Source organism: Rhagoletis zephyria, unplaced genomic scaffold (genome assembly GCF_001687245.7).
Source record: "Rhagoletis zephyria isolate East Lansing unplaced genomic scaffold, Rhagoletis_zephyria_1.1 Rzeph_scaffold_01088, whole genome shotgun sequence".
Classification (NCBI taxonomy): domain Eukaryota; kingdom Metazoa; phylum Arthropoda; class Insecta; order Diptera; family Tephritidae; genus Rhagoletis; species Rhagoletis zephyria.
In genome coordinates, this window is record NW_016158172.1 from 7,402 (window position 1) to 28,583 (window position 21,182).

Sequence of the window (21,182 nt, forward strand, 5' to 3'; positions counted from 1 at the left end):
TTAAATTTAAAAAAAATTAAAAGTCTTAGCTTCCACTAAGGTTTTTAACAAATTGAAGTAGAATTAACTTATAAAAATCGATCGCCACAGGAAATGTACTAAATGAAAAGGGAAATATTTAGGACGTAATTTTTGTGCTTTCCATTTTCATAAAATACGGTGAATGTGCGGAAAAGGACAATAAAGGAATAAATAAAACAAAAACAAAGAAAAAACGCAAAAACGTAGCGGACTCAAGCGTCGAAAAAGAGCGGTTAAACTTACTGCGTGTAAAAGTGAAATGTTTAAAATTAAAATAAAATAAGAACACAACAAGAAAAGACCAAAAAAAATCAGCCGCGTTGAGTCGACAATCCTGCGAATTCGGTCGAGCCGGCGCTCGAATCCAGTTGAGTCGTCGGGAATGTAAATTAAACTTTTACATTCATTGAAATGTGAAGTTAAAATAACAACAACAACAACAACAACAAGGTGCCACATTTTGAGTGTGTGGCATATGCGGCCGCCCATCGTTACACCAACAAAGCCGGCTGCCATTGCCCAGCGAGGATGAGTTGTAAATATCCGAAAGGAAGAACAAAAAAAATAAAATAAAAATAAATAAAATAGTAGCAAAGTAACGCAAGATTACAACAGAATCAACGAAAATACCAAATGAAACTTCATTGACAGTAGTCGTGTCGGACAGACTGAAGTGCTATGTGCGCGAATTTTTAATTTTTGTGTATGTTGCAACCGGCGGCGGCGGCGGCGGCAGCGGCAGCGGCATAGCGACAAAAAATTAAGCGACCAAACTAAAATAAAGAAAAGTAAGTAAGTAAGTGAATGGCACAATCACAAAAACAAAAAGCGAACTTCGAAGTGGCGTTGTATGCCGTCAAAAAATGCGCAAAAATGCAATCAGCGTAAATGAAAAGCGAAACGTCAGTTGATGGGAAAAGCTATTAAGAAGTCGTTAAGCACTGTTAGCAGCACATGCTGGGGATTGGGGGCTGGTGGGTGTGGGCTGGGGGTTAGGGGCTGGTGGCTGGTGGCTGGTGGTTGGTGGTTGGGGCTCGACGACCCTATAATATGTTATGCTTGCTTGCATGGAATTTATGCGTATTGTGTTAATGGGTGAGGGGCGACACTCAAAATTGGAAAAAGTTAAGATTTTAACAATTCATTGTGCATTTGTGATAAATCTTCCAAATGGTATGAATGTAGCAAAAGTTTTCTTTTGAAATGTCATTGATCTGCGTGGTGGTAATCATTGCGAGTTGGCGGCGAAGTACTTATTAGAGCTTGAACATAACACACTAGTTTGGAAGAATGTTCAAACAAGATGTGCAATGAGAAAATTCTCCTATTATGTATTCTTACGAATATTTGGTTGCTTTGCTATGAAAAGTTCAACGGGCAGTTCGTACACCAGCTGGAAAGTTCTTATTAATGATAATACTTTTACAACACACATACATATACACTTGGTCGTTAATCCAATAGTCGAATAAACGATTTCAGCTCACTCCCGAATCCGAATACTAACTTATTGTTCGACATTTCCCACCGGTTTTGGAAGGTAAACTAGCATTAGCGTCAAAATAGGATCAACCTTTGTCTACCCAAATCGAACAGTAACATAGAACACTATGTTCTGAAATCTCATCTCCTAGAAGTCAGAGCTGACCTTGTATTTATGTATGTATATAAAGTCAATTCCACACTTGTCTAAAAAATCAAATTCCACTTGAATTAAGGTAATTACACTATCCAATTCGTATTTAGAATTGCTCGGTTATTCCGAAAATCAAGTTAATTTTTTTTCTATGGAAACGTTTTCGACATATTTGCAATTTATCGTTATTCAGCTTAAAGCAAAATTGGTTCCTTTTAATCACGTATATCTTAAGAACCAATTTAAAAATCTTAATATAAAATACGGCAAATGCCCATGAAATTCTCGGAAATAAGGTTTTAGTTGGAAAATATTGCGAAGAGGGTTGCCACCTCTTTTAAGAATAATATATAAATTAAAGTAGCTAACGAAAGAGTGTTGACAAATTTTCGGCTTGAACATGTAGAACTTTCTGAGGAGGTTGAGGAGGGTTGCCACCTGTTTTAAAACTAAACTAAAATGGAATTATATTTTAAGACTCTTTAAAACTCTTTAAAAAGTTAAATTCAAACTACTCAATAATTTCAATTAGTTAATAAAATTTTGGTATCAATCGAAATGGTTTTGAAATGCCTTTGTTACTAAACTACATATATGTAAGTAAAAAAAGTATCACATGAGAGAGGTTCGAGGAAGTTTTAGTTTGAAAATATTTTTAAGGTGGTTAAGAAAATTTTAAATCTCCTATTTTTCGCATAGTTTAAGTATGTTAAGTTTAATTGAAAGCGAAGCGGGTGAAGGCGTACTGGTACAATATAAAACAAAATCTAACTAAAACAAAGTTTCATTAATTTACATTCAACCAATAGCCTCAACTCAACAAATGCGTTTAAAAACTGCAAACAATTTTAAATGAAATCGGGGCGTAAAAAAATCTAAAATTATTTCGTCCAACACAAAAAAAAAAACACAACACTTACGGCAAACTAGCCATCAACATTGCATCAATGGCAGCTGTTGCATTTAACGTTTTCTCCCATAGCATTCCCACCAGCATCTGGGTATGCACATATGTACATCGTACGCCATACACTCAGCGGATGTTATTTGTTTGAAAACCAGCGTTTTTAATTTTACACAGCTAATTATAACAAGATTCAATTAAATAGTCATTAAGGCGTAGAAAATTGTAAAATGAGCCTTTTCGTGGGCGAGTGTATGTGTGTGTGTGTGTGTGTTGCGGCATGTGTATTTATAAAGGAAAACGAGTTAAATAGCAATTATCCTTACACAATTCATACCAACTTTTTAGTTACATATGTACATATGTACATACATAAGCAAAGAGGGCTGCAGGTTTGCACATATGTGCTATTTAGTAAGAAATGTTTGTGTGTCGATACAACGCAGAAGCTCAGGACTCCTAAGTATGCAGCCATATTATTTTTTACAAAAAAGCTCAAAAAATGTAGATATCTGTATACAGATACACTTACATGTAAAGGCTTGAGATACTTTCAAGGTTTTTTCCTAATTAGCAACAAGTTTTGATTAAACATGTTTTTAGTTGTCGCTTTTGGTTACTGAACTTCATCTAGCCACTTTCATTGCATTTTTCATTGCACATATCACATTAATTGGTTGCCTTTTTTTATACAGACAATTGGGATTCCTTGAATGACTGCATTATCTGGTACTAAACAATAAACAGTTATGTAACCTAATCCACCATGACACATCAAGGTGATTTTCTAAAGCACCCTGCAGGAAATTTTGAAAATATTTCAGATCACATACAAATGCATAAAGTATACATATGTATATGCTGTAGTTGTATGATAAGGATTACTATTTCTATTAGGTCATAATATTTGGGGTGAAATTACATAATATGTTTTATTTTGTTGAATTATATTTAATTGGAAATAGAAAAGCTCCTGGAAACATTGATGCCATAAAGGATTATTTGGGGCCCTCGTTAAATGTTTGGTTTCCTTCAACAAAATCTTTTAATAAGTCTTTCGATAGATAGTAATGAGCTTTATGATATGGCAGCTAGTTTCTCCCCAATATAATTTAAATAGAGGAACTGTACTCGCTATCGAATGCCGTGATCTCAGAATCAAATTACTATTCCTTTTGCGTTCGTTATTGAATGCCTCGATTCGGCGCCAGATATATTCAAGTCTTATTGTTTCTTTTTTCTGTTCAAAACAGGTAACGGAATATTCTCCAGTCAAATAGATATTTCTTCTCTGAAGTCACTCACAAAGATCCCAATCCGATAGACAACTGCTGGTTATCAGCTGTTAGAAGGGCCTACGGAGGATAAATTGATTAAAGTACTAAGGCTCGACAAATTTCATAAGGCCCATTTAAGTAGAGATTGTAGATTAACTTCAACAATTCATTTTCCGATCATAAATTTAATCCGCACTTAAATGGCCAATGATGTTCATTTAAATATGAGATATGCAACCCTGGCCCTGGTGTGTACCACACAAAGCAAGATTGACAGTTAGTTTCTTTTATCATATCTTGCCAAAGAACAATCAGCTGTTCAGTACAAAATGTAAGCAAACATGCAAATGCCACAACAATTTCAAGGAGCAAGCAATAGTGTTGCCACTTGCTTGGCATATTTAAATCAAGTTGATCTGAACACACAGCGAAAGTTAAATGGCATTTAAATAACAATACAAAATTAAATTTAAGTGTCGTTTAAATATTCATTTGAAATTGGCCTTAAGCGCGTTTTATAATATTGTACCATTCTCAAAACTTTTCTGTGAATAAATGTCCCGTTTATATTATGTCAGTAGGATGGCAATTTAGGAGCCAGGCTAGCGCTGGACAAGAATGACGACGAACTACATTATTCCAGTTATTCAGTAGCCAGTGAAATAAAAAATACTGGTGGTGATAAATTGAAATTATGGCATTAAAAATACATATAAATGAGCTTTTTCCAGTAAAAAAATACCTAATATAAACGTGGCACTTTTTACTAGAAATCAAAATATTTGTTACTTATACGCCATGCTGCACAAATATACTCTTTGTGGTATAAATATAAATATTTTTTGCTTATTTATATATCACATACTAAATACTTTATTCTTAAAAAAGATAGTATTGATAACCTTTACGTGGCCATTAACTATAAAATTTGCGAGCATAACAGAAGTCGACGACGAAATACTCAAATTTTGAAAACTATTGACTGTTTAATATTTTTTTCGGAAAAAAAAATGTTATTTGACAAATTTAAGAAACCCACCCTTTTAAGAGAGGTAGCAAAAAAATGCTGCTTATTAGTTCCCTATTTTGAAAAGTTCGTACAGTTGCTGAATTTTGTAAGTCTATTGCTTTCACTGATCTTTTCACACTGGTAAGGACCATGAGAAATTTCATCATCATTTTCCATGTGAATTTCTAGGCCTTTGGAATATTAGATATAAAACCTTAGGCAATCATAAACCTATTAACGCAACTCACCGACATATCAGGAGCTACCATAAGCGAAATGCGCATATTGATTAAAGAATAAAGATAGTTCAACCAGTGGCATAGGATGTACATAGACAAAGCAATTCGCATGAGAAGCGTATTAAAATGGCCCAAAGACGCGCTAATTATTTCCTATACAACTGCTCGGCAGCACTACAACCAACCGGATAAGTGGAAAAATAAATGTCTAGTCAGGCTTCGATAAAGAAACTAGTATCGCACAGCAGTAAGTAGGCTGACGCTCTGTATCCTGGGAATATTTTTTCTACAGAATCTAAAGGCAGAAGACAAAGGAAGGCACAAAAAGTTGTACCAGTTGGACAAGTAAACTGTTAATTTATTCTACATTCTTCGTAGTTTCTGTAGGGATCCGTTTCCACTTTGAAAATTTTAATTGCATGATTTTATATACCTAATATTTTTACTCCACTGCTGTTTTTCTTAAATAAACACACACACATATAACTAATTTGCAATAATGAAATCGACTACGAATCCCGCTTGGGCCGGTTCTAAGTTTGCATTTTATACATTTAATATAAATGTTGTATCTAAATATATATTTCCACCCACTTGAATGTAACATATTTTTCGCGCATATATACACATACATATGTGTATGCTCGCATGCATGTACGATTGAATGTGTGTACATATCCGCCAATGTTGCCAGTTGTTAAAGTTGTTGACAATAGCGACGGTAATTAGCGACGCTAACGAGAAAACTTTCATTGTAGTTTCAGCAGTATGTCATTGTGTGGGATAGCTACATATTTGCAATGTGTTAACAAGAGGCAGCAGCAGTTGTGCTGTGTAATTGTAACAAAAACTACACATGCACAGTTAGTTGGAAAAGGATTAAAAATAACGTTGACAGCAGTTGCAAAAGTAGCAATCACAAAAACTAAAAGTACAATAAATTTAGAAAAGACGAAAAAATCAAAAAATTAAAAAATTTTATAAATTAGATATACGTACATTAGAGTGGTCTAAGCAGTAAAGTCGGAACTTTAATGCCGCCACCCCCTAGGATATTTTTTATTTTGAGATTAAAATAATATTTAGGGGAGCTCAAAGCGCTCAAAGTTTTCTATGTATTTTATATGGCGAAAAACAACTTTTCGCAGAAATGGTATAGAATTCTTTAAAATCAATATTTTGTTTGGTTCTCTTCAGGAGACTTCCAACATTAAGATCCAATCATTTATTTAATAATTTTTAATACTAAAAATTTTTTATTACTCCCACCATTACGTTTTCAGGGGATTTTGGCGGACCTATAAAAAATAGTTACCATGAAACAATAAACAATTGGGTATTATTATTGGGAATCTCGTGAAAAGAAACCGAGTTTTCCGATCGAAAGATATTGATCTTCAAGAATTCTATACCATTTCTTACGGAAAGTTTTTTCCCCCCATATAAAATACCTGGAAAATATTTTTTGATTTCAAAATAAAATATTTTTATTGGTATAGAACAATCCTAGGAGATGGCGGCATTAGAATTCCGACTTTACTTTTGCACATGCATTTTTGGACCTCCCTAATGTACATACATATAAGTATGTAACATATTAGGTGTATTCATCTAACGCTACAAACTGCCGATATACGTCATTAAATTATAAATTCCATACAAATCGGAAGTTTATCACGTTACATGAGGGGTAACTGTCATAACTTCGACGGACATAACTTCGGTAGGACCGTGGAAGTTATTTCCGACTTAATTTCCACGAAGATGAGACCTAACTTCCATGGCATAACTTCCACAAAATTTCCACGAAATTCACATGCTATGTCATTTCTTAACTTCCACAATAATTAGATCGCTAGAGAGGGGGATCGCCATCTGAGTATAGGGCCTCTATTTAGACCTGCCGAAAGTTTATGGGCAGGAACTGTATATAGAAAGTAACCGTTTAAAATATGTACAAACAAATTAGAATTATCTGACTTTTAAACTCCTAAATCTCTTCTGCTTTGCTATTTCCTTCACAATGACAATGGGTTTAAATAAGCGCCATACATACATACATGCATCCTTATATATATATTTACATTGGTATATACATAAATATATACTTACATATGTATCTATGGATGCAAAAAGTTTCACGGTCACACCCATTAAACGCCTCTTAACAAATTTCCAAACAACTTTTTAATTAGTCCATACAAGCTGATACTCGTATGCACATATGTACATATGTAAGCACATATGTACGTACATATGTATTTGCTTTGTAGCTATAGAGAATGCACGACAGATACCATAGCGGCAGCTGATAATATTGCAACGGAAGTGATAGGAACAGGCGGCCAGAAAAAGGACAGCGGAAACAAATTTTAGCAAAGAAAAAACAGACATACATATGTACATCCTAACAAGAAAGCCAAGCCTGGATTGGTTGATGAGTGTGGGCGTTATGCACATATAGATTTATTTAAGTAAAAAATAATTGCTTTAGTGGTAATCACAAATATGTCGATGAAAGGATGTTACTAATTGAATTATTGAAGGAGCGGCGTTAATAGGAATTTAAATATGGTACTTTTAGAAAATGTTGCTGAAGGATAATATATATGTATGTAATTTTAATAAATCTAAATCTGAAATATTATACAAAAGTTATACAAATTCAAAAAATTTACAATATAACTTCAAATTTTTTAATCAGAACATTTCGAAAAAATTTGTGTGTGCAGTTTTTTCGTCCAGTTTTTTAAGTGCTAGTTCCGAGATTCTATAAATTCCAAAGGGATAAAGGCAAAGATTAAAATAAAAGTAAAGAAGCTAAACATAAAGACAAAGAAATCTATTGAAAATCTTTGAAATCGGCGAATAGTCACGCCCATCTGTAACCATGTAACCATGTAACGGTAATAATTATTAGTAACTACTTTAACTAATTCACTCAAAATCGATGAGTGTAATAACCACCAAAAATGTACCATGTCTAGTTTTTAGACCATCAAAATATGTATGCCCATATATTCAAGGTCATTCCGAAAGACACCCGAGTATACCCGTCAAGTACTCTGGTTGCGTAAAGAACAAAAACGAAATAGCTACTACTACTTAAGGAAAACTCGCTGTGTGCATTTACATAAATATCTGCTCTTTACTCCATTTTCGCCAAAATCGACTGCCATTTTCGTCCGCTACATTTTATTTTACAGCAGTACACATTGGGATTATTCTCTTTTTAATACGAAAAGTGGAAACATCATTTGGGCGGATTTTGCGTATTGGCCCAACTGAATGCCAAAAAAACGAGTAAAAATAAGTAAAATTTTTCCACATTTGCAGGTTTTAAAGTTTTTTTACGGTACTTTGCACACCAATGTGTAAGCATTATAAATACATACACACATAACTGAGAGGGATAGAGCGAGGGCAATGGAGTTGCTTTTTTTTTTTAAGTTACGAATGAATGTGCATTAATTGAAATGAATTTGCGTAATACAAACGCGGGCGGACAAGCGGCAATGCACTTTACTCGTACTTGCATTGGTCAAATGTGATTTGCACAACCAGAAATTATACTCACAAAAACACACACACATACATATATGGAGTTAACGCCCACTTCAAGCCAAAACATTTCTGCTACAAACCATTTTGAATTTGCATTCAATTTGCACATTGCATTTCGTGGTAGTCCTGTTGAACATTGCTTAACACAGCGGCAACGCTTAAAAATTGTGTAAAAGTAAAACTGCAAAATTGTAAAACATGCCACAACATTGATGAGATTAATTAAAAATGTTGTACCCCGGATTGTGGTAGTGTCCTTGTATGTAGGTAGTAATTAAAACTGCTTGGATATTCACAATTCGGCAAACGGTTTCATTTACTGCTATGCGCAAGGACATATTTTTCCGGTTTGTGTAAAATATTTGTATAAATTAATTGCTATTAAATTGGTAGCTTATCTACATATATTTGCGTGTGTGCAGTTCACGCTTGTCATATTTTTTTCATTTGCTCTTATAATAAACTCAACTGTGAAATGATCTGTGCAAAAAGGTTACTCATACGCCCTGACAATGAAATCTTTTCTCAGTTCCTTCTTTGGAAATTGCTATATGTATGAAAATTTTTAAGACCTTCCTAAACTATATAACTAAATATATATTACCACTACGCTTATAAGCGGTAATCCTCAACAGCTAACTAGCGAGGTTTTTGTCCACATACAACCTCCAGCTTAATGTTGATAATAATTTCTTAATATTATTTAAATTACAGAGGGTTTAGCTTTCTAGCTTAGGCGAATCATTATTGTCTGCAATTATGTCTAGTTCTTACACTTTATTTTAAGAATCCTTTCAATGTCCTTTTAAATATTTTTTTTTAATATTTTTTAGACATCTACTCAAGTATGTAATGGTTAAGTGTACGTACACATAAAAAGCGGTGCCAAGTCGAACGTTTTTATCTTTGCGCCTGAAAGCAGCAATCTTTTTTTCTAAATTTTTTTTTCTGCAGATTATTTGTTATCTTTGGCTGGAAGGGTTTTTTTTTTGCTTTGTAGATGCTATCCCTTAGAAATCAGTGTCACTGATAACTTCATTGATGATTTCTTCGCTAAGTGTCTTCTAGCCGATTCTAGTTTGGATAAATTATTTGTTTACCGTTAACACCACGAAAATAGCAAAGAAGAGTAATGACCATCAAAGTGATTTTTCGGTTCTTTCCATTCCATAGGCACTCTCAACCTAAATAATACGTCTTCTGTGACCCACAAAAATTAGGGTTAACCGCGGCTTATATTCATCTTAAATTTTCAGTTTAAAGTAGGAAGAATAAGCACTTGTTATGAAATCTGTTATGGGGTTTTGGTAATTTTAACAGAACCCGGAACAAACGTTATGCTCGAAACTAGGGCTGTGCGATTAATTGATTACTCAAAATTTTAATTAATCATAAAGTAAATAACTCAATTATTCGATTAATTGGAATTTATGATTACTCAAAAGTTCAGTTACTCGAGTAATCAAGATGTTTGATTAACCAAAAACAAAAATATTTGAGTAAGCTGCATTATGATTAATCAAAATTTCGAGTAAAATGAGTAATCAACATTTCAACTCTTTACATATGTGTAAAGTAGTTAAAGTTCCTTGATACTTTGAAAACAACGTTTCTGTTTTCAAAAAGTTAAAACAAAAAATTTGTTTCGTATACAGAATGTAAAAAAGGAAATAAGCCTTTTCCAAAGCAAACTCTTTTAACGAGTAAAATTATTTTTTTTGAGTAATCATATTTCAAGTAACTCGATTAATCATCGTTTTGAGTAATCAAAATCTTGATTACTCGAGTAATTGATTAACCGAATAATTGATTAACCAACTTGCTCGAGTAATCGAATAATCGCACAGCCCTACTCGAAACTAAATGAACGCTTAAAAAGCTTAACCCAAATGATTATAAAACCTTCGGGAGTGTTTTCAAAAAAGTTAAGAACAAAACCCTGTGGAACGTTCCCAAAGAAAATGCAACAATACTTTCGGCAACTTTTATAAGAGAACAAAATGGGAACAAAAGTGTCCGCAACCCTCTGGCAAAGAAGAGGACGGGACCAAATGCCTAAGGACCTTTCTCTCGAACACCATACGAAACAGGAACAAATATTCGCAGAACTTTTCGCGAATAGTGGAAGCGAGAACAAAATGTTTATCATAGTGCTGCAAATTAAGTCAAGACTTGCACAGAAAATGAGAAATTGTGGAGGGTTACCCATGACAAAATTATCTGTAAGTTGAAATGAGCTAGCTGTCCTCTGGCTTAGAATTAACAATCAGGGATAAGGCTTCTTCATACTAACACACAAACGCCGCTCTCATTTTTAGCTCTCTGATAGAACGTACCTTTTGTTCTTACCAGGTGCTTCTTGAAAACGTTCTCGACACTTTCGTTCGTATTATATTCTCATTGGAAACATTCCTGAAAGTTTTTTACTCATTCTGTTCTTCTTGATAACGTTCCGGGAGAGTTTTGTTCTCATTTTTTTCTTTAGTGAAACGATACCTTACCTTTCCTTCTAATTTTTTCCCCGTTCAAACTGCTCCCACTACTTTTGTTTTCGATTGGTTATTTGTGGTGGGAATGTTCCTGGGACACAAAGCGGATATATTCGCGAAACTATGGTTAAACGTCAAGATATTTTTAAAAAATACTTTGAAATTACAAAAAAATATGATTATTTCAAAAAATTATTTAAAAAATTCAGCGCAATGTAAGATATCAATAAGGGTATCATATTAAATAAAAGATTCTGTAGAATTATAACGGAATACATTTTTTGGTGCAAAAAGACGAATGGGTATGAAAAATGTGCTTAACAAATTTCGTCCTCAAAAATATTCCTGAAAATTTGCAATTTTTATTTTTGAAAAAATTATTGTTTGAGGACTAATATACACCAATCAAAAAACTTTATTGTTTTAAAATTCTACAGAATTTTCTCTCTCATTTGGTACCCATATCTTCTTATTCTGCATTGCACTGATTTTTTTAAATAATTTTTTGAATTAATCATATCGTTAAAATTTCAAAGTCCTTTGGAAAAAAATCCTGACGTCAGAGTGAAAAAATAAAAAACGCAGTTTTACTAAATTTGGTGCAGAGTTTCGTGGGTATATCGATTCTTTCGAGTTTCGCATTTTTTTTTTGTTTTTGTCGCAGGGTGTGATAACTTCTACGCGATTAAGGCATGCTATTCAAATCAATGTATTTATATAAAAAGGTACGGCTTTGCTGGGCTGCGTTCTGCTTCCCATGCGTACGTGTCGTGAGTAAGCTATTACATATTTAGATGATGTACATTCCCGATGATGTATATATGTACACCGTAGCATTATCTACCTACAAATCATTTCATTTCAGCACTTACCCACAGACTAAATTAGAACTCATCCGGTTAAATAAAAAATGCATAAATTCGTAATTTTTAATTTCATATTTATGGCATTTATTCATACTAATTGCTAAATCCCTTCACACACACACACTTGCACAATTGCATTTGTGCGGCAATATATGTAATTACATCAGTATGTAGTGTAGTTAAATATTTTTCCATATTTGTGTATGAATATTTTTATTTTTATTTTTAATATGTTTATGGTATGCTTGCATTAAAGTGCAATTATCTACGAAATAAGCTTAGCAATACAAACATACATACACACTTACTATTTGCGATATAGTATATTAAATTATTTTGTAATAATAATTAAGTATACGCATATTTGTTGTTTAGATATGGGATCGATAGCACTAAAATAACAACGCTATATAACTAACTAAATGTATGTAAGTGTGTGTGTGTGTGTGTGTGTGTGTGTGCAAATATTTTTGTGACTTATACATACTTATGTATGTATGTACATATGTAGTTTAAATTAATGGGCGCCACTCTATGCGCAACGGCACAGTAATTACAATTAATGCAGTTACGCTTAGACTAAGCGCCAAACTAAGCGTAAAGGTACTTATTATTACAAGCTTTTTTTAATTACTTATTTACATATTTATGTAACCATACATATTTGGGAGTAGGTACATCAAATAGCAGGACCAACAGTTACATCCTATTTACTATTTGCTGAACGGAAGTAGTGGCAATAATTAAAATAATAAAGCGAATAATTTACATACAGTCAACGCAACAAACAATAAGTCGGAGCGCTATAAAAACAAAGCAAAAACCTTATGGCGAGACGATGCGCCGTGGAATAAAAAAATAAAAATAAAAATAATATAACTGTTTTTCAATTCTAATGCCATAAAATATGCGTTGGCTTGCTACATAGTAAAATATTTGTATTTGCACTGAAAACAGCAATATTTATACAATTTTACATATTTAACTATTTAGTAGATGGGCGCAAATACTACCTACACATATGTATTTAGTTCCAATGTATTTGAGGAGTTCCCAGCGAATTTCAATAATGCATGCGGCAATGGCAGCTGAAAATTTACAACATATTTATTGTTAATTTACTAATATTATTGCTGTTTTTACACTTATACATTTATACATTGATGCGTACAAACATACATAGATAGATACAAATAGTTTCCTTATTTGTTTTTGTGTTTTTGTTTGCTTAACTTTTACGATATTTCCACGTTAACACATTAGTTTGTTATATAAATACATATAAGGGCAGGATAATATATACAGGTTAGATAATTTTGTTATACACATATACATATATGTATAAATACACTAGGGTGCACCACGCTTGTTAGAAAAAAAAAATCGGTACTGTTTTTCCATCGAAATAGTATAATGTAACTATTACTTATATTTTAAGACATCCGTCAAAGTATTTCAGAAAAAAAATTATGATTTACGTGAGCTGAACAAATTTGAAAAAAGTTTTAAAAATATTTTTTCTAAAAAATCACCTCAAATGCTAGAAAAGTTTAAGCATAAAAATGTTAAAAAATTGTATCAATGAAAACAAAATAATCGGGCAGGTTCTGCAATTCAATTCCGAGTAAATTTCAACGCTTTCAAGTCTTTATTTGAAATTTGAACTCGCGAGTAAATTTAAGAACATGCCTGAAGGAGAGTTATGAAAATATTTTCAAATCGGTCCAGCTCACAGAAATCTTAAAATTTTTGCGAAATGGTGTGGTGGAAGTTTTAAAAAATATAATAAATTCTATACTTCGGTTGAACACCCGCAACTATTTTTAGTGTTGCATCCTAATCAGTGATGGGCAATATGGTAGTTAAGTACAAAAGTATTTCGGATGTTATTAAATACCGATTTTCGAGACTATATCGACATTTTAGTGAATATGTCTGTATTTCTGGGACTACTTGGGCGTTTTTGGGACTATTTCAGGCTTTTCGGTAACTTATTTACTATTTCGCGATTTTCGAGACTACTTTGGGACTTGAAGGACCTAAGGGACTATTTCGACATTTCCGAGACTTCTTCAGAGTTTTCGCAACTACTTCGGGATTTTCGGAACTATTTTAGATTTTTTTAGGGGCTATTTCGGAATCTTCGTTACTGTTTCGAGCCTACGTTTCTGGAATATTGGAGGTTCTCGGGACTGGTTCGGCGTTTTTGAGACTAAATATATCGACAAAAATATATCAATAATAATATCGATTATTATTTCGATAATAGTGCCGATATTATATCGATAACAATGTAGATTAATATACAGATAAAAATACCGACAAATATATCGCTACAAATATTGATAACAATATCGATATATACAACGAAAAATTCGAAGTAGTCTCGAGAGTCCCCTAATATTCTCGAGAATCCTGAAGTAATGTCGGCAAATCGTCGACAAAATACATTGGTACTTTAGTCAAAGTATTTTGCATCTTCAAACTACCTGAGCACTTTGAACCAGAGTATTTAGCGCCCGCCATTTCTTCGTTAAGTAGCGCTAAAAATATTTAAATTTTCCGATAATATCAAAATTTTGTGCCAAATTCATCTGGCGGGTTGATTTTATTGGATGCATTTTTGCAGATACATACATATATCGATGTCTCTAAGAGTACGACTCTTTAAATAATTTCTTAAAACCAAGCAATGTGCCCTGAAAAACGTCATTGCAGTGGGTATAAAATATTTTGTAAATGATTTTTTTACTTTACTTTTTCTATTGAATTCCCGATCCCTTCCTACATACATTTTCAGTATTTTAAGTGCTCATATTACTGATAGTAGTTTACTTTAATTAAGTTAATAGGATTTTCTATATACAGAAGCTTTTTAGTAATAAGTTTTGCTGCACTAAATCTCAAAAACAAAAACAAAACAAAAAAACGAATAAAAATGAACCTACAATTACGCTTAAGTTGCTATATACATACATAGGTTGAATAGAAAAATCTTCTGAATTTATTTAATATTTTTTAAATTCTCTTACACTTAAACAGTTTCGATACCTCACTTTCCAGAAAAAGCCAGATTTATATTTCATTAACAAAAGTAAAAAAGAAAAATTAAGCATTTTTTCTAAAATTGTTAATCTTCAATAAACGTTCCCGTGTAAATAAAAATTAATTAAAAAAAATGGAACCTTGAACTCATGTATCTTTTGCCGGCGTTTCTGGTTTTTTTCATAACTTGTCTGCACATTTTGTTGCCTCGCCTAGCAAACGGAAGCAATGAGTTGGTAGGCATACTAGTTTGTTAGCAATTACTGACAATTACACTTACAATTAGTGCCATTACTTAGATATAAATTTATTTATGGTACTAATGCTAATTTCTAAATTTATCTTATTTTATTCCTTTATTTTTTGTCAGCATTTATTTTAATATTTTTCGTTTATTTTTCCCGCTTTTGTACATACATTCATATCTATGATTATTTCACATCAATAACAGCCTATCTTACAATATATGTATGTATATTTCACGACAGAGAGCTTCACGTCAAACAAATCATTAAAACTGTATTATTTTATGTTGTTGTGTTTTTTTATATTTTGATGTGTGTATTATTATCGCACGTTTAATACTATGGAGAATTAATTAAAAATTAACTTGCTTGGAGTTTTAAGCCTACAATTACGAAACTTCCCAAAAATGGCGAAGATACAGTGACTCAAACAAATGAATACGTGTTGATTTTTTTTTTAAATATTCGTAATGTGTTTCGAGCTAAATTTTGTTATGTTTATATTTTTTCTATTTTTCTATAAAAAACATCATCCAAGCTTTAAGCAAAAACATATAAATAACAGTTTAAAAGTTTATGCAAAATTTAGGAAAATTCAACAAATTTTCATAAAAATTTCAGCTTTTTAATCGGAATCTTTAGAACACTTTTGGGTATGTAGTTTTATAGCCCATACAATTTAGTTGCATGAAATGCAAGTGTCAACCGGCGTTGATTTTTGCGATTTTTTTTTAGACTGATTTTGCGATTTTTTCTTATAGTTGATCAAACTTTGATTGCGTTTTCCCATAAAAGTGCAATTTTGAAATAATTCCTTTTAATATTAAACGTGCGATATATGCTAGTTATATGTATTTTTTTGTTATTTGCTTATGCATACATAAGTGGTGTGATGGCCTTTCTTCCTTCAAAATATACTCTTATTTAGATATTGTTAAGTAAATATTTTGCACGCATATGTTTACTTCTGCTCTCATTTTATTTTCATTGGGACTACTAAATAACATTCACTAGAAAATAGTTAGCTTACCTATGTACTTCTGCATACATATATTTTATATATTTATTATTTGTTTTGTATGTATTTAGTTTCACCTTTGCAGTAAACATTTACCCAGCAGCAGTTTAGTTACATATTTACTTATATGAGTGTGGTTATATGTATGTATGTAGTATTGATTCAGTCTTTAAATGCATTTTACTTGATTTGAAAAAGGAAGATTATTTATTTAAATGTAAACGCGAGTGCCTAAGAGTGTCCTTCTCGATGTGTTCTGAATTTTTAAACGCGAAAGGTAAAAAAGTTATGATTCCGAGTCCCTTACAGAGCAATTCTGGAAACAGTCTTGAAAGCTCTTTACTATCTTTACTTTTATGCTAATTGAAAGATCTGCTAACGAGGAGATCTTAGCGTTATGCTGTTCGCCTTTTAGCAATATATTTTTAAAAAGTAAATTAAATTAAAAAAATTATATCTACTTTTCATTTAAAAACCATAAAAACTAATAAATAAAAGAAAAGAAAATTAAAAAAATATAAGAAAAAAATTCAAATGAAGCAAAATTGAATAAAAAACATTCTTATGAATTATGTGAAATGAAAGTACTTTTTTCTTTTTAAAACTATACAATCTAAAAATTAAATTGGAAAATGAAAAAAATAAAATAAAAAAGAAGTAAAAAGTACTTAACAATTAAAAAGGATATTTATTTAAAAAAATTTAAAAATTAAAAAAAAGGAAAAAGAAATGAGTTTCTAAAAATAAATGAAATTACCTATAATGATATTATTTTTAAACAAACAAAATCTATAAATTAAAACAAAATTAAACTATAAGAGAAAAAAAAATTATTTTTAAAGGAAAAAATTTAATAGGTTAAGTTAAAAAAAATTTATTTTTTAAACAGCAACTTATAAAAAATAAAAGGTAATTAAATTAAGAAAGAAAAAAGTAAATTAAAAAAAAAAAACAAAAAATTAAATGAAATTAAAGGGTATGTACATATATATATTTTTTTTAACAAAAAAATCTAAAATTTAAAAGAAAATTTTATTGAAAAGGAAAGAAAGTCACATTAAAAAAATCCGTTGCCCGAGTGCTCGAACTCTAATCTCTCCAAACGTTTGCCTGTGCTTTGTTTACTCGGCGATTGCGACTGTTGGCCGTTTTTGGTAAACAAGGATTGCACATTCAAATTCCTCGTACACAAAAAACGCCAGAAAAGCCTTTTTATGGTATAAATATTTGCATTTAAATTAATTTTAATTGTTTTAAAAGCTGCTCTACAATCACCAACTTCAATTGCAAAAAAAAAACGTTAAAAATCGTCAGCCTGGAAAAACTGAGAAATTAATTTTCTATGAAAAATCAAGACCTTCAGAATAACTTGGTTTCACCAATTCACCAATCAAATGCTGAACTATTAAGCATATTTTCTTGCAAGAAAGCCAGATTGTTGGGTTGAGCTGATACACTGGTAAATATTTGTTGGTCTCCTAATCGACCTCAATGGGCTCCCTAGCTCAAATTTTAGAAAAAGTTTATTCTGACCTAACTAACAGAGTCTTTCGAAAGACAAATTGAAAGTTGTGCTAGTTGCGCCAGCAAGAAGGTCTTAGCGTTATTCTGTTTTCCTTTTAGAAAAAAGTTTTCTAAATGTAGGAATAAAAGAAACTCTTCAACATTGTGGAACCGTTCAGTTTATATAATATAAATTACTTATATGTAAAAACAAACAAAAAACTTTTTTTTTACATGAATTTTCAAACTTTAGAAGAAAATTAAATAAAAACAACGAAGGAAATTAAAATAAGAAAAATATTAAGTAAAAATAAAAAAAAAATCCGCTGCCCCAGAATCGAAACTTGGAACTTATTGCGGAAACATGTTGCAAAGTCAATGTTGCAATACATTGTTGCACGGCTCAGATTTGCCATGGAAATACTTTCATAGTTTTTTTTTGTTAATATCTATTTCGAGACAATAAAAATGATACAAAGTATATAGAAAAAATAAAATATAAAATATAAATTTACTGTTGGCAACATGTTCTGTTAGTCTCAAGCATAAGCGGTAATGATTAAATCATAGCAAGTATCAGAAAGACACTAGATGATTTAATAAATTAAGCATAACCTTTGTAATTCAATTTTCTTTTAAAGGTAAAAATGCAAGTATTTTCTTAACCGTTTAGTGACCACAGGTATAAGATAGGTTTTTGACTGCATAAGCACATACTTTAATTTCCTATGCGTTTTCAAAGATCCGTAATGTCATTGATTATTTCATGTTTACTTACACCTTAGAAAAAATGCTAAAATTAAAATAATTTTTTAAATTTATTTACACGAGTTTTCGTTAATCTTTTTATGTTTTCTTTTTTTTGAAGGAGCCGATATGGACTATACTTTTCGAAACAATAGCTTGACTTCAAAATATCTATAATCGTTCGACTGCTAGAAAAGTTAAGTTAAGGTTAATCCTCAGAAATTTTTAAAAAAAAAGGAAAGTAACATTTTAATGGAATTTAAAAATTAAAAATTCTTAAACTCTTGCTTCAACAAATGAAAATCTCAAGCAGAACGCCTTAGGCACTGCGTCGCCTTCTTCGCTTCCATAGCGCTTGTATTTATGTAGTTTTCATGTACACATACACATACGTAACTATATAGTACTTATCTTTCTATATTCACACCACGTCCTCCATGCTTTTTACACTCCCCTCCCCCCTCCACCCCATCGCCCCTCACTCGCTCGACTCCAGCTGCCCTTTGTTTACACGCTCACACCACGCCAGCAGTTCTTGCACCTCGCGCGTATAATAATCCACCTGTGCCGCTTCATCGCACGCCGCTTCTTCATCAGCGCTCAAGCCGCACGTCAGCCCGTACCTCTTCAAACCCACACCGACACCTTTCGATGCCACTCCACACCCCGCACCACTGCCACTGCCAACTATAACACATTGTTCGACCGGTCACACATGTGGCCCTTGCGGATGAGCCGACATGCTGCCACCACTGCCACAACCGCTGCCGCTGCCACTACTCAGCAAGCTACGTTCACTTGCCACGCTGCTGGGTGCATAAATCAGCTCACAATCACCATTTTGCAATATTTTATGTTGTTGTTGGTGACGCTCTTCAGCGCTCTCCGAACACGAACTAAGCGAACTGCTGCCGCCAATGCTGCTGCTATTACTCTTGGCTGCGCTGCTGCCGCTGCTGGTCATCATGAGATTAGTGCTGCCGCTGCCAGCGCGATAGGAGGCGCGTACGAAGGGTTGTTGTTGTTGTTGTTGTTGTTGCTGCTGCTGTTGTGATTGTGTGCGCCAATTGTTGCCGCTGTTGGGGCTGAGTGTTATGGCTACGCTGGGATGCACTTGATTTGATGGCGGTAAAGGCAGTAAGTGTTGCTGTTGTTGTTGCTGGTGATGCTGCTGCTGCTGCTGCTGCTGCTTTGGCTCCTCATCGACTTTCACATACAACCGCTCCATGTCGCCATCCAGCTCCCCATCAGCTGTGTGATAGAGCGCCTGGTCGTCCTCGTGCGACATCAGCATGGCCATGGGCGAGGGCGAGCCGCCACAGCCGGAGTCCGCGAGTCCATTGTAGCAGAATGAGCCGGCATCTAGGTCAAGTAAATTTTTCGAGAGCTCTGTGGTGCTCGTATCGTTGCCATTGCCGTTGTTGTGATTGTTGTTGTTCAAGGCATTCAATTTCTGCAATTGCAACTTCTCAGCGCTCATGCTGGGGCTATGCTGCTGTGTTTGTTGTTGTTGCTGCTGTTGCATGATAACTTTAAAGCGCCCACTGTTAGTGCCACTGCCGCCGCCACCGAGCTGGCGACGTAAAGTGCCAACGCTGGCAAATTGCTGATGCAAAGGTTGCAATTGTAGCTGTTGTTGTTGCTGTTGCAGTTCACCTGCCGTGTCATAGGTGTGACAGCCGCTCAACTTATTCTCTGTGATATGAATCTTCTCCTTGGCATAGTAATATTGCTCCGAATAGGCGGAGTGATTGCTCATGTTGCTCGGATAGACTTCACTGGCCACCGACATGGGTTGGTAAATATTGCCCATTGAGTGTTGTTGCTGTTGTTGGTGGTGTTGCTGTAGCTGTTGCTGTTGTTGCTGTTGTTGCTGGTGATAGTGTGGATGCATAGGTCTTTGATGCGGCTGTTGAAATTGCTGCTGCTGCTGCTGTTGTTGTTGCTGTTGCTGCATACGAAAATCGCCTGGTCGTTGCTGATAACGTGGCTGTTGCTGGTGCTGACCACCAACAATCACACCACTGCCACCATTCAATATGGCCGATGTGGCGTAGGGTGCTGGCGAGCCTGCCTCATGCCGTTGTATGCCACCACAGCCATATTCGCTGGGCGCTTTGCCGAAACTTGACACCTCCGCATAGTCGGTGGGAATGTTGGAATACTCGCCGACATATCTGCAATGGTAGTGATAACACAAAGAGAATAGAGAAAAAAACGTCCATTAGAAAGCAGTTTATGAATTGCGGTTATGAATTTTCGGTAGCTACGTACAAATTTTTGGTTGATAAAATTGTGCATACCTACATACATACAGTGCCGAACAGAAGTATTGGCACAGTGAATTTTTCGGAATATATGAAAAGTTCTTTATTCTAATTTATTTCCGATAATTTTTTATAAAAATATTGTTCATACTACACCAGAAAACATAATAATAAAATGTCTAAACTTTGTGCAAAACTCAGGAAAATTTATTAAATTTGCATACTAATTTGCAACTTTTTATTCAGATTTTTTAGAAAAATTCTAAGTATGCAGTTTTATAGCCCATTCAAATTTAGTATATTAAAGTGCAAGGTTAAAGTCGCTAGAAAATCGCATTGATTTTTGGTAGTT

The 21,182-nt window shown here is 33.3% G+C and overlaps 1 protein-coding gene across 4 annotated transcripts in view; it reads right to left on the minus strand.

Moving 5' to 3' along the window:
• Positions 1-18,771: 18,771 nt before the first annotated feature.
• robo2 (roundabout 2) overlaps positions 18,772-21,182 on the minus strand; it is a 131,233-nt gene continuing 128,822 nt past the window's right edge. For all 4 annotated transcript variants that reach the window (XM_017615873.1, XM_017615872.1, XM_017615870.1 and 1 more), the window contains exon 15: positions 18,772-20,740. In XM_017615873.1, coding sequence (XP_017471362.1) covers positions 19,273-20,740 — 1,468 coding nt within the window. In that variant the 3' untranslated portion in view covers positions 18,772-19,272. The remainder of the gene's footprint in view (positions 20,741-21,182) is intronic.